The sequence below is a fragment of the Parus major genome, chromosome 1A (genome assembly GCF_001522545.3).
Source record: "Parus major isolate Abel chromosome 1A, Parus_major1.1, whole genome shotgun sequence".
In the NCBI taxonomy this organism is placed as follows: domain Eukaryota; kingdom Metazoa; phylum Chordata; class Aves; order Passeriformes; family Paridae; genus Parus; species Parus major.
In genome coordinates, this window is record NC_031773.1 from 11,138,585 (window position 1) to 11,151,381 (window position 12,797).

At 37.7% G+C, this 12,797-nt stretch overlaps 1 protein-coding gene across 2 annotated transcripts in view; it reads right to left on the minus strand.

Moving 5' to 3' along the window:
* The window catches only part of RSBN1L (round spermatid basic protein 1 like), a 45,879-nt gene that overhangs the window by 13,093 nt on the left and 19,989 nt on the right, over positions 1–12,797 (minus strand). Inside the window, exons 3-5 of one of the 2 annotated variants that reach the window (XM_015627910.2) lie at positions 11,455–11,715; positions 11,072–11,136; positions 180–317 (exon numbers count right to left, since the gene is read on the minus strand). In XM_015627910.2, the coding sequence (XP_015483396.1) occupies positions 180–317; positions 11,072–11,136; positions 11,455–11,715 (464 nt within the window). Of the gene's footprint in view, positions 1–179; positions 318–11,071; positions 11,716–12,797 lie in introns of both variants that reach the window. The other variant, XM_015627909.2, reaches the window with a different exon arrangement.

The window sequence follows — 12,797 nt, forward strand, 5'->3', positions numbered from 1 at the left end:
TTTTCAAGTGAGTTACTTCAAAAAACTTGTTAAAAGCAGCCTTTACCTATCCCCAATGAAAGCATTTATTAGAACACTCAATTATCTAAACAAGTATCACATACTCTCACTTTATTATTGAAACAACACTACAGAGCATGTTGTTCCCCTTCTCCCAGCCCATTCCCTTCTGTCCTTACTTTTAAGAAGGGTGATTCTTCCAACATATCAAGGAATTCAGGGAAGTAATCCCCCACTTCCTCATCAACTGCTCCAACCAGGCTGATCTGTCTCATTGGGCCAGCTCTATACGTACCATGAGAGTATGTTCTTTTTACCTACAAGTAGAATATGACAACAGAAGTCATACCGAGTCCTCTACTGTGCAAAATTGACATTCAATGAGCACCCGTAATCTCTATGCTTATGCTTTCTGAGATAGAAATACTTTTTTTAGCCCTTCAGTCTCCAGTGTGTAAGATTATTATGAAGTCAATTACTACAAACTCAAAGACAGAAGATCTTATTAAACTTCCACGACAATTTGGTTTTTATTTTAACACCTGAAGGTAAACTTGAGTAACTATTTATTGCCTTTCATGAAGATAACATTCCAAACCAGTAAATCTAAAAAAAAAAAAACAAAACAAAAAAATTTAATTAATTAAATAAATTTTGAAAATCAATGCATGTTATGCTCAGTAATTAGTCAGTAAGGATTCTTACCTGGATTACTCAAGTCTAGCTGAATTTCTACCTTTTTTTCTTGCAACGGGCAGAACTCTGAGTTACAAGTAATTTAACTCTAAACATTTCCTCTGCTACTCATCCTTTCCAGGACCGCCTCTTTGCAAGCACATTAACTGAAGCAAATTACAACAGTGAACACAAGGCTCAAAAAGTTTGTACAAAAAGCAAGACAATGATCATCACTCCTTCATTTTTGCTGTGCTAGCACATCTTGTGCTCCCTTCAGACTTTAATGGCTGCAACATTCACCTCTCATGAGAAATCTACTGTGAAATTTGAACAGAAACACATACTGTTTTAAGGTTTTTTCAATAATCTGATCTGTTGTGTTAGATTATCAAAATACTCAGGCATAAGATTGATGAGAGTCATGTCCACTTTAAGCTTCTAATTTCCTATTTAACAGGCTGAAAGACACGGTGACATTATGAGATGAAATACAAAGTGAACAGAGGAAAGAGAAAATGGATTACCACACACACCAAGTAAAGCTCCTGTATGGCCCCTGTAGACATTTTGCATCCAAAGCAAGAGAAGTATAAAAGTGCAAGGAAAACAGTTAATGAAATACTACTTAGCTATGGTCCTCACTCAAACAGACCATCAACACTTCTAGCAGTTATGGCAGTGGAGAATTAACAACAGTTCCTGAAAATAAAACATGGAACAACACTGTGCCTTTGTGAGAAACTACTGTAACCAGATCTTTCCAGAAATACAGAACCGAACACTGTTCTGATCATCCCAGTCATCTCTCATTCCTCCCAGCAAACACATTTATGGCTAAAAGTAGGATTTCAAAAGATGCCTTGGCTAATGTTACAGCAAGCCATCACAGACACACTGAAAAGAACAGTCCAGTAATATTCCCTTATTCCTCATATCCTTAGTCATACATTCCTGCAGGGCTTTTTTTTTTTTTTGCAGAGACAGCTGGTGATTTCGTGATAAAATATCACTAAACATTCATTTTTGCTGAATCTGCATCAGCTCAGTGCTCAGCTATATCTGCACAGGCACAAAACATCAGGAGCTTGTGCAACTACAGCAATAAGCTAGGAAGAACCCTAAAACCACCTTCTGAAGCTACAGACACCCACAAACCTAAGACATTTTATTAAAAAGCCTAACATGCAAAAGCATGTTTCTTCCACTGACATAAAGAGCTTAGTATTCCACCACTCCAGTCCAGGATACTGAGATGCTATTTTCATCTACATCCCTGATTAAAGAGAACCATTTTTCTGCCTTTTTCCACACTTCCTTATGCTACCCACTACCACTCTCCCAAGTAACAAGAAAAAATGGCCTGAAGTTGTGCCAAAGGAGGTTTAGATTAGGTATTAAAAACATTTCTTCACCAATTCTCAAGCACTGGAATAAGCTGCCCAGGCAAATATTGAGCCACCATCCCTGGAGACATTTAAAAGTCAGGGAGATGTGGAATTTAAGAACGTGGTTTAGTGACAGATTTGGCAAGACTGGGTTAACAGCTGGAGTCTTACAATGGTCTTAAAGGTCTTTTTCATCCTAAATCATTTTATGATTCATATAGACTATGATAAACTGGTTGTCAAAGTACTCCAAGTGAAAACTCTAAAAATTCTCCTGAAAATACTAACTTAAAGCTTGGAAAAGCTGTGAAGCTTCCAGCTGGATCAACCCACCCATTTGGCTCATATTCCACTATGTGTTGGTAATGAAACATAAAGTCAGCAAAGTATTTAGCTGCAGCATAATGCTTGCATTAACAAGACTCAATTAAGAAATTTTGCATTTGTTCCCAAAAAAAGCAACCATGCCACTGTAAATTAAAACTAAAAAATGAACTTTTTCAAGCATTGTTTAACCCCTTTCATCCCCAGCTCTCCCAGTCAACCACCCTTCCCCTGATCACAAGGCAGTACAATTGCTTCTCAAGACTCATCTTAGCAGAAGAAATACCAAAAGGAATTCTTAAATAATATCAGTAACAAACAATGAGTGGTTTCTTCTGGGACCATACTCAAAATCACATCATTGCAAATACAGAATGAAATGTTTGAGTGTTTATGAACTCTGTAGTGGCTTAACCTCAGGCAGCAGATACTCATCTTACAACCCCTGCTCACTCACCTCCCACAATGGTTGAGACATGAGAGAGAACAGGAAAAGCAAAGAAATGTATGGGTCCAGATAAACACAGTTTACACAGTTTATTCAGAGAAGAGGAAAATGAAGAAGGAAAACCGCCAAGTGGTGTTTTCCACCACTCACCAACTCCCACAAGCAGACTGATGTCCAGCAGTCCCAAGCAATAGACACCTTCCAGCCAACCCATCAGCCCCCTCAAGAATTTTGCTGAGCAGCATTTTATACAGCACAGAATATCCTTGCAGTCAGTTGGCACCAGATGTCTCAACCATGTCCCTTCCCACCTTCTTGCCCACCCCAGCCTACTCTCCATGAGGGTCCCCGGAAGCCTTAACATTATGCCAGCCATGCTCTGCAACAGCCAAAACACAAGTGTGTTACCAACAGTTTTAGTCACAAACCCAAAATACAGTCCACAAAGAAAATTAATATATGCAGACCCAGTATAAACAGGAAATAAATTTATGGTGGTGATCAAAGGGGAAGATTTGCTCTCTTTTCCCTTCTTTCCTGATAGCATTAGGTCCTCTGAAGATAGACAGGGAGCAAGCCTAGGGAACTGATCTGATTTTAATCCGGGAATTACCTAAAAAAAAAATCTCTATTTCAGAAATATCTATTCAGAAATTTATTCAGAAATAAATAAATAAATAAAGATATAGGCCATAAATAAGGCCTGGCCAGAAAGATGAAGCAGCTGTGGGCAAGCAAAAGCAACTCCTGCCTCATCTCTTCCATGAGCTAGGTTGTAGCATCCTAAACTCTAGTCTTAGAGAAGAGGTTAATGCTTGAACTGCATTACCTTAGATTGGGCTAAAGACTTAGACATGCATGTATAAAAAGGTAAGGTCATTCTTAGTGAGGAGCTAATTTTCACTCACTCACAATTTAGACTGCTACTAAGTAATAGTGTGAAAACACCAAAACCTCCCATTAACGTTTGACCAATAACAAACACAAAATTAATCCTAATAAAGATAACAATCAAATAAATATAACCTATGGTATATTAGATAACAGCAACATTTCCCCTTCCTTTTAGTGTCAGTATCCTTTGCCTGGTTTGTTTATAGGAAAATAAATAGATTCCTCTGTATTTCTAAACTCACAAAAATATTAATGTACTAAAACCAGTACTTATCAAATTTTATATTAAATTATGCACTGACCACTAATGAAGTAGTATATATATATATGAAGTATAATATACATACACACACACCTTCTATAAAATAACCTTCCCAAATGTTATTTCACAGCTTACAGTGTGACTAAGTTTTCAGAATTTTACAGACTTGCTCTAAACTGGAACAATTTAAATCCATAATAAATGGAGAAATCAAGGACATGTTGTTCTTCTAGCACATGGTTAAGAATGAATACACACAAATCACCAAGTACATGCAGTATAATACCATGGACCAGTAAAAGAGATAGAAACACATAAAATAATAAATATGACATCCTAACTTCTTTCTTCTCGTGTAGCTTACACTTGAAGTATGTCACCTAAAAACACACAAAAGGAGACTCTGTCATTCTCTTGCATCACAGTAATGGAAAATTGTGACAGTAAAACCACCACTGAATCCACATTTAGTAAAACTTGAGAATTATCTGATTCTGTGACTCGCATGGCCTCAACTGATTTTTTAATGCAGTTGCAAATGTTTTGCCAGAAATGTCTGGGTGTCTGACAAGAATCTGAAGACTAAATGCAAAAATACATACATATATATATATATATAAATACCAAAAATCTATTTGAGCATTATCATCCTACAAATGGAAACATTTTAGACACTACATATTAAAGATTTTGTGTTTGAATAAGTTACAAAGTGGAAGGAACAATGCAGAGAAACCAAGCATTTCAAGAGAGGAATTAAAAAATGTAAACTGAGGCAAGTAATTCCTATTTTTAATACAGTAGGGTGTAGATTGTTGTGGGGTTTAGGTGGAGGAGTTTTTTTTTCCTTAAATGAAACTTTATCATTTTCCTGCTAGAATTTTAAGGTTTAAATTTACTTCAATTTTTTACCTTTAAAACCAAGAAAGTCTGGAAAAACAGTCCTCAGAGAAAAAACATAACCAACACAAAACCAAAATTAAGCTCTGTGTGCAGAACCTGAAAAAGTGAGGACAACCCCTCACACAAAGTCAGACCACAAACAAATCATCATTACTATCACAGGTCTTCCCCTGAAATACTTATTCATTAATATTCAACTATTCAGTGTCTGTCACAGCTAATATGACAACATGAATTTATTCCAGACTGAGAACAAAAGCAAGAAAAAATATTTCTTTGAAAAGGCAATTGCCTGTTGTTATGGAATGGGGCTGACTGTGTAGACCCATGGTCATCCTTGAACTACCTCTGACACATTTAAACAATGTAATTTGCCAACTCAGTAATAAAACAAATCCCTCAAGAGTAGTTAGGTAGTTTTGCTGGATTAATGAAACAAACTGAACTCACCAGTTCAAGAAGCACCACATCCTGGCACAAGAACATGCAACTGGGAAGAAATAAGGAATGAGGACATTTTCTTTTAGCAGCAGCAGGTGCCAGATAGGCTCTGGCCATTCGTTTAATTGCAAACTGTACAGTTAGAGTGACTTTTCCTAAAGTTCCTAAACAGGCTGAATGATGTGCAGCCTCTCACACCTATAGCACAAAGGCACTAAGGTAAAACAAGACAAAGCTTTAATGAATCAATGAGAACTCCAAGCTCTGGGGGGAAGTTGACAACAATGGGAGGAAGGGATGCCATCCAGAGGCTTCAAAAATGGGCCTTGTGAACCTCAAAGTTCAACAACGCCAAGTGCAAGGTCCTGCATGTGGGTTGGGGCAATCCCAAGCACAAATACAGAATGGAGAATCAACCAAGAGTAGCTCTGGGGAGAAAGACTGAGGAGGTGCTGTCAGATGAGAGACTGGACATGACCAGCGATGTGCAGTTGCAGCTCAGAAAGCCAAACATATCCTGGGCTGCACCAAAAGGAATGTGGGCAGCAGGGAAAGAGAGGGGATTCTGCCCCTTTGCTTTGCTGAGACCCCACCTGCAGTGCTGCATCCAGATCTGGGGTCCCAGCACATGAAGAGCATCCACCTGCTGGAGCAAGTCCAGAGGAAGGCCATGAAGATGATGAGAGGGCTGAAGCACCTCTCCTGTGAGAACAGACTCCTCACAGACAGATTGGCGTTGTTCAGCCTGGGGAAAAGGCTCCAGAGAGACCTTAGAGCAACCTTCATGTACCTGAAATGAACTACAAGAGAACTGGAGAGGGACAATGTATAATGGCACATAGTGACAGAACAAGGTGGAATGGCTTCAAATTTTAAGAGGGCAAGTTTAGCAATTACAAAGAATTTCTTTGCTGTGAGGGTGGTGAGACAGTGGAACAGGTTGTCCAGAAAAGCTATGGATGGTGCATCCCTGGAAGTTCAAGGATAGTCTGGATGGAGCTCTGAGCAGCCTGATCTAGTGGAAGGTGTCCTGTCCCTGCCCATAGCAGATGGTTGGAACTAGATGGTTTTTGGGGTCCCTTCCAACACAAACCACTCTATGATTCTAACTCATAACCACAAAACAAGCTCTTCTAATCTGGAAGGCAGTAACATACCATCTTAAAGCAACAGGTGTCAAGAGAAGACAGAGGAGCTAGATACTATTTAGCCTAACTTAAATTTACAGAAAAAAATACCTAGCTGGATACAACTATCAATTGCCTTGAAAATAAGATAGTAAGAACTAATAAACATGATCACATTAAAAAAAAACAACTGAAACAATCAAGTCAAACTAACCTTTGTTTCCATGACTGGATAGGCTTGTTCAGAGGACCAGTAGACATCCTGACATTTGACATTTCAATTTTAAAAACTGCTACAGAAACATGGTCTAGTAAGAGCAAACTGTGGGCAGTTTTGTCTGTGCTCACATAAATATCTAATTTTGAGGCAGGAAGCAAGGATACCTCCTTTGAACACAGTGTATCCTCATAAAACCTACAGGTATCGCAACACTGGAAGTCCATTACAGGAAACAATCAAAATTTACAAGATCTTGAAAATGGAGAGGGGATCTGAATGCAAAGGATATAATTCAGTTTAAACAAAAGCAAGAACTACACTCACATACATATTTAATGAACTGCGTAAACCTGAACAGGGGAGTGACTCAATCAGCAGGAGCTGCTGCTACAGCAGATCACAAACTGCTCTGAAAAAGGAAGAAAGAGATACAGGAGCAATAATTTGCTAGGCACTGGCAGCAATCTTCTCATAGTCTTTGACATCAATACACCAGGCAGACACTGTTGATTTTTAGTACTGTACATTAAGAAAAAAATATGGATGACTGAATTGAACATAGGGGGAGAACCCTAAGACTAGTAAGGGTATAGCATGCAATCACAGACTGAAATAGTCAAATTATCCAGGGAGAGGGGAAAAAGGGGGCTGTTAAGCAGTCTTCAAATATAGAGAAAACTGAATTAAAAGGATAAATTGTTTGCCTTGTCCACTAAACATCAGAATAAAAGGATAAGAGGTCAAACAATGAAAAAATTATTTTACAACAGATTTCTTTGGAAAGAGTGGAATCATATTGAGATCCCCCGCAAACATATCAGACAAGGACCAGTCAAATATGGCCTTAAAATAGTCCATCTTGTTTTGCAGCAGAGGAATTGTTTGGTACTGTGCAGCATTTTACTTCATCTATACTAAGAAGCTGCCTCTGATGCAAGACAATAAAATCAATGCACTAAGCATTGTTCCTTTTAAATGTCAACTGTGAGCTTCCGGGTTTCAGCACAGCAATAAAAACTTATACTCGCCCAGCACAAAGGAAAAATAACAAGTTCAAAACACGAACATTTGTCTCAACAGCACTAAATAGCTTAAGTGAAGTGATGTAAGCTTCAAGTAGGTGGCAAAAGCTGATTATTTATGTTCTTTAAAATCCTCATAAGAACCTAACAAGATTCATGGCTATCGAGTAACCGATGCAGCTGTTGCCATCTACACAAATACAGAGCCCAGGGAAGATGTAGTTACAAGACAGTTTTTCACCACCTGAAGGACTGACTTACTGGCTACCAGGATATCTAGACCAATTTCGTTTTGCCCAGTTACAGAAACTGTCTGACTAACCCTTGCAATCAGTTCAGAAAGAGCTGTTCCACTAACAAAAAAAAATTTTATGGAGTACTCAGGTATAGGCCCAAACTGGATGATGAAAAACTCTCCACTTCCCTCCCTGCAAAATTTAAAAGCTAATTCTCATTAGAAAGAACCAGTTCCAAATTCCTCTCTCCTGCACTTGCTGTAAACAGTTTCATAAATCTGTGTTTCTTATAATCCTCTAACAAGTAAAATTACATTACTCCTATCTGACACAGATATATTGGGAAGCAAGCTCAAAGGAGTTAGTTCTCAACTCTATAACTGTGAGAACTAAGTAAATTACTTGAGAGATGCAGACCTTCCCAGGTAAACTTAGGAGGACTCCAATTTGACCTCAGCAACAGAATTTACTGTGCAATCTGCCCCTTGTCAGAGAACTTGATGACTTCGAAATATGCATTACTTAAAACCAAAAATCCCAAACCCACATCTGTCACAAAACAAGAGGTGGAAGACTGATTAATAATAAAAGACCAACTTGAAAAACAAAATTGATGAAACACTGTACAATGCTTTCCATTTCAAGCTTAGCTCAACCTTCATTCTCCTTTCTAAAATACTTTTTTTGATCTTTTTAAATACTTACATTTGTCAGACTGATTACATGTGGTACATGAGCTCTGAGAAACCACCAAGGAACCTCTTGCACCAAAGCAAGCTTCATTTCAGTGTTTTTAGTTATAATTAGCAAAGGAATACCCAAGTTTCTTAAAGCTGAAGTCCAAGACACATACAGACGTGACAGAATCAATTTCCTACTCAGACCTCAGAAAACAAATCCTTCCTCAACTGAGTCTATACAACAACTGTTAGACATTGCTCAGGCTGCTCAGGACAAGGAACACCACAGCACGAAGCCTGGGTGATGCAGGAACAGAAAGCTAAATACATTTACAGTTTCATCAAACTATATTGCAACAAGATACTAGAATCCCTTTAAAATATTCACAAAGAACTGAGACAGGATAATGTTCTCAATCTGCACAAAATGTAACAAGACAAAAAGGAGAATAAAAAGCTAACAAAACATTTTAACTGTAGCAGACCACATAAAAAAAAAAAAAACAGAATAAACAGACAAAGTAAAACGTAACTAAAAAAATCATAAGGAAAAATTTAATCAGTAACTAGGCAACCAAGATACTGACTTAAATATTCCAGAAATAGGAATGCTGCACAGAAGACAATTAAAGTCTGATGTTTGCCTGTACATGTTATTTATACTTCATATACGTCTTAATTAGCAAAAAATATATGGAGCCAAGCATTTTCTGTCAAACAACCAGAGAAGTGACAAAATACCATGAAAACTAAGGGAAAAAAATGAGGGAACACAGAGGAAAAGACAATACCAAAACTAAACCTCCAGCCAAGTAAAATATAACTTAGACCATGGAGCTGATCAGTTGAATGCTGTGATAATACAGTTCGGCTTCTTCCATCTACCACAGCCTCCCTCTGTTCCTCCTTCGTTTACACAAAAACAGGGAATTATGATTTCAACCCCAATGAACACAGGACTGGTTCATTCATCAAACTACAGATGTTGATATTACCACTGTAATACCAATTTAATCTATCTTTTTAGAAAAACAATTTTATTGTAATTCACAAAGAAAAAAATTGTGCTTTTCTTAACTATTTCTGTAGGGCAGGTACTAGCACACAGTTATGCATGTGTTAACGCCACCCAAGATAATCAGCTGGACTTAAGGAACATACTTAGAACGACAGATCCAGCTTTTCTTATATAAAATGGCCGAAGAGCAGCTCTGGAGAGCTGTTCTGTGATTTTTATTATTAATGATTCAGTTTACATACTCAAGAAAAACAGTGACTAGTTCACAGAAGATTCATATTCCATGGCAGTAGAAATTTTGTCAGCCAGCACTGCAAATGTTCTCTTGCAGCAACATTTTGGTTCTGCATATCCTTGTGGATAACACACACTTGAAATTTGTCAATACAACCAAGTGTTCTATGCAAATGTTTATGCAATCAAAGGGGGAAAAAAGGCATGTTTTTCATGAAAAAAAATGACAGTGTAAATTACACTTGAACTCTTTCTAATTGTCTCAAAAGTGAAGACTAAAATAGTTCAAAGCTGATCCATACAACATCTAAGTTCACAAATATGGGAGTTAAAAGGGTAATTGTGAGATAAAGTTGATATAATTAAAAACAGGCTTGAGTTTCTGTATAAATTGTTTCATACTCACTGTGAGGGCTTTTTCCAATAACCTCATCATTGAGGTGAAAATTGGACAGATTTTTTTTTTCCTGAAAACCAGTGCTATAAAAAATTTCTGTGCAACAGAAACATATTTTCTACAGCAAGTTTATAAAGAGCTGAGGTGATGTTTAATTGGCAGCTGTTGTTAAGAGAGTATAGTCATTTCTCTCCAAAAAATTTAAAATTAAAAAAAAATATTCAAAAGCTGCCAGTCATTCTACCATTTAACTTAAGAGCTTTCCAGAGAATGCAGCCAAGTGAGAAGTGCAAAGGGCTAAGGATCAAATCAGTAGCCACATGAACCCCCAAAGCTCTTCTTTAAGGATGGGTTTGGAAAACTCAAACTACAAATGAAGCTAATTTACATGCGCCCTACTCAGGTTTTTATGTATAACAATGTATTAAAACATTTCAGTCTTATGACAAAGTTCATACAGATAAACTACTGTTCAGACACCCAGAAAGCCACAGCTAAACCATTTTAACCCTCCAAAATTCATGGTTAATATTCAGCTACAGAAACAAATTCAGAGAAACCTACACACGCAAGCATGCAAACACTTGCCCTCCCACCAAAAATCCAATTTGACATCTCAGTTAACAATTTTATGTCTCTTCTCATCTTCAAAAACACAGAACTGACTTCAAGAAATCCCTTGTTTCTAGTCTTCTTGTGTCATCCACACAGCAAAGCTAAAGCAACTACTTTAAAAAAAACCCATTCACAGTTGTTTGAAACCATTATATGACTTTAGAAGGTAAAATGCATAACCTCTTACCTGAGCATGAAAATTTGACATAGTCGTTGTCTCTATATCTTTCTTTCCCAAAATCTCCATTTTCACTGGTGAATTGGGAAAATTAAACGAAAAGTAGTCTAAAAAGTCAGGTAAATAAGTAGCTGCCCCATGAACAATACCCATTACATAGTAAGCTGCACAGTTTTCATTTTCACTAAAAACCAGACCCACAAACTCTTCTGCAAATCTCTCCATCTCCACAGGAGACAAGTGGGAGAGTTCATTACTGTAGGCATGGATAACTGATGCACCTCCGTTAGGCTGGTGCTCAATATGAATCAGCTGTTTGAACTCCAATGTGTCCAACCTTTTGAGTTTATTTTGAACCCGTGGCTCCTTTAACGAGACAAATGGAAACTCACTGTTCTCTGGTATCTTGGACTCACAGTCCTTCTTGGGATCCATACTTTTCCCACTGAAATCCTTAAGATGATCATCTATGATGCCTTTGGCTTCCTGATCCTCAAAATCAGAAACCAATCCTGAGCAGATGGTCTGAATGGATTTGCTGTACATTTTTGGACGCTTCTTCTTTTCATTCTCTTTATGTTTCTTTTTCTTTTTCTTCTTAACTTTTTTAATCTGCAGCTCTTCTGCATTGGTTTTTGGTTTCTCCTTCCCACCTGTTGAGAGTTTAAAAGAAAGATCCCTTAAGGATGTTTTTAAACAAAATATGCATTTAAAGACTGGGATTCAAAGTGACCAAAGCCCTCACCATGGCACAGAAAGACCAGAGACCAAAATCAAGGGTCACAGTGTGTATGTTACCAAAAGTGGGGAGGGTGAGAGACACCTGCCATGGTCACATTGCAACTAATAAATAACCTGAGACGACAAGGGAAAGACATCACAATAACCCAAGTTTCCCAAAGCTGCTTTCATGATGAGTCACAGTCCTCCATCCCCTTTAGCTGGTCATTAGCAGTCACTGTCCATAAAGTCTAGAGACATCACAGGACAACTGTCCAACCCTGCCAAACACAAGGCTTACAAACCATCCATGGATATGAAACTGCAGCAGCAAGCTGCCCACGAGATGCCACTGCCAGAACTGGCCTTGTCTGATGGGCTTCTTCACATGGTCATTCTTTCACAACTAGATAAACTTTGTTGAAGAAGTACACGTGGAAACACCTGAAAACTGATCCCATACATATAACAGAAATAAAATTAAAACAAAAGACACATTAAAGAAAACGCTCACAAAAAAAGGAACTAGCTTCAAGTGCACATAATATACAAGCTGAAGTGAAAACAAACTGTCCTAAATGTCCAAAATGCCCTAAAGGCAGAAATTACTCACTTGGGAATAACAAATTCAAGCGACTCCCAAAGTAGATGTTTTCACTTGTTTTAAACAAGTGAGGGGCTTTTTTTTTTGCAAGTAATAGAAGTGGTAGCCAAAAAAACTTCTAGCACTTCACTGCCCTAAGAGCTAACAGTCAATTAGCATACAGTAAAATAAAGTTAGCGGGTATGTTTCAGCACAAAATTATATTCACACCAGCGATTCAAGACCAGCATGTTAAAACACAGAAGCTTTGAAGTTTAAAAATCATGTATTTCATTGCAAGACTAAGTAATATGAAATCGGCAAGAGTTAAGTTAGCCAGTTAGCCAACCAATTGTGCTGCAGTAGACCATTTTCAGCTTGCCATCCTCCACCCAAGTAACTTACAAGACCCCTTAAAAAAGAAAAAAAAAA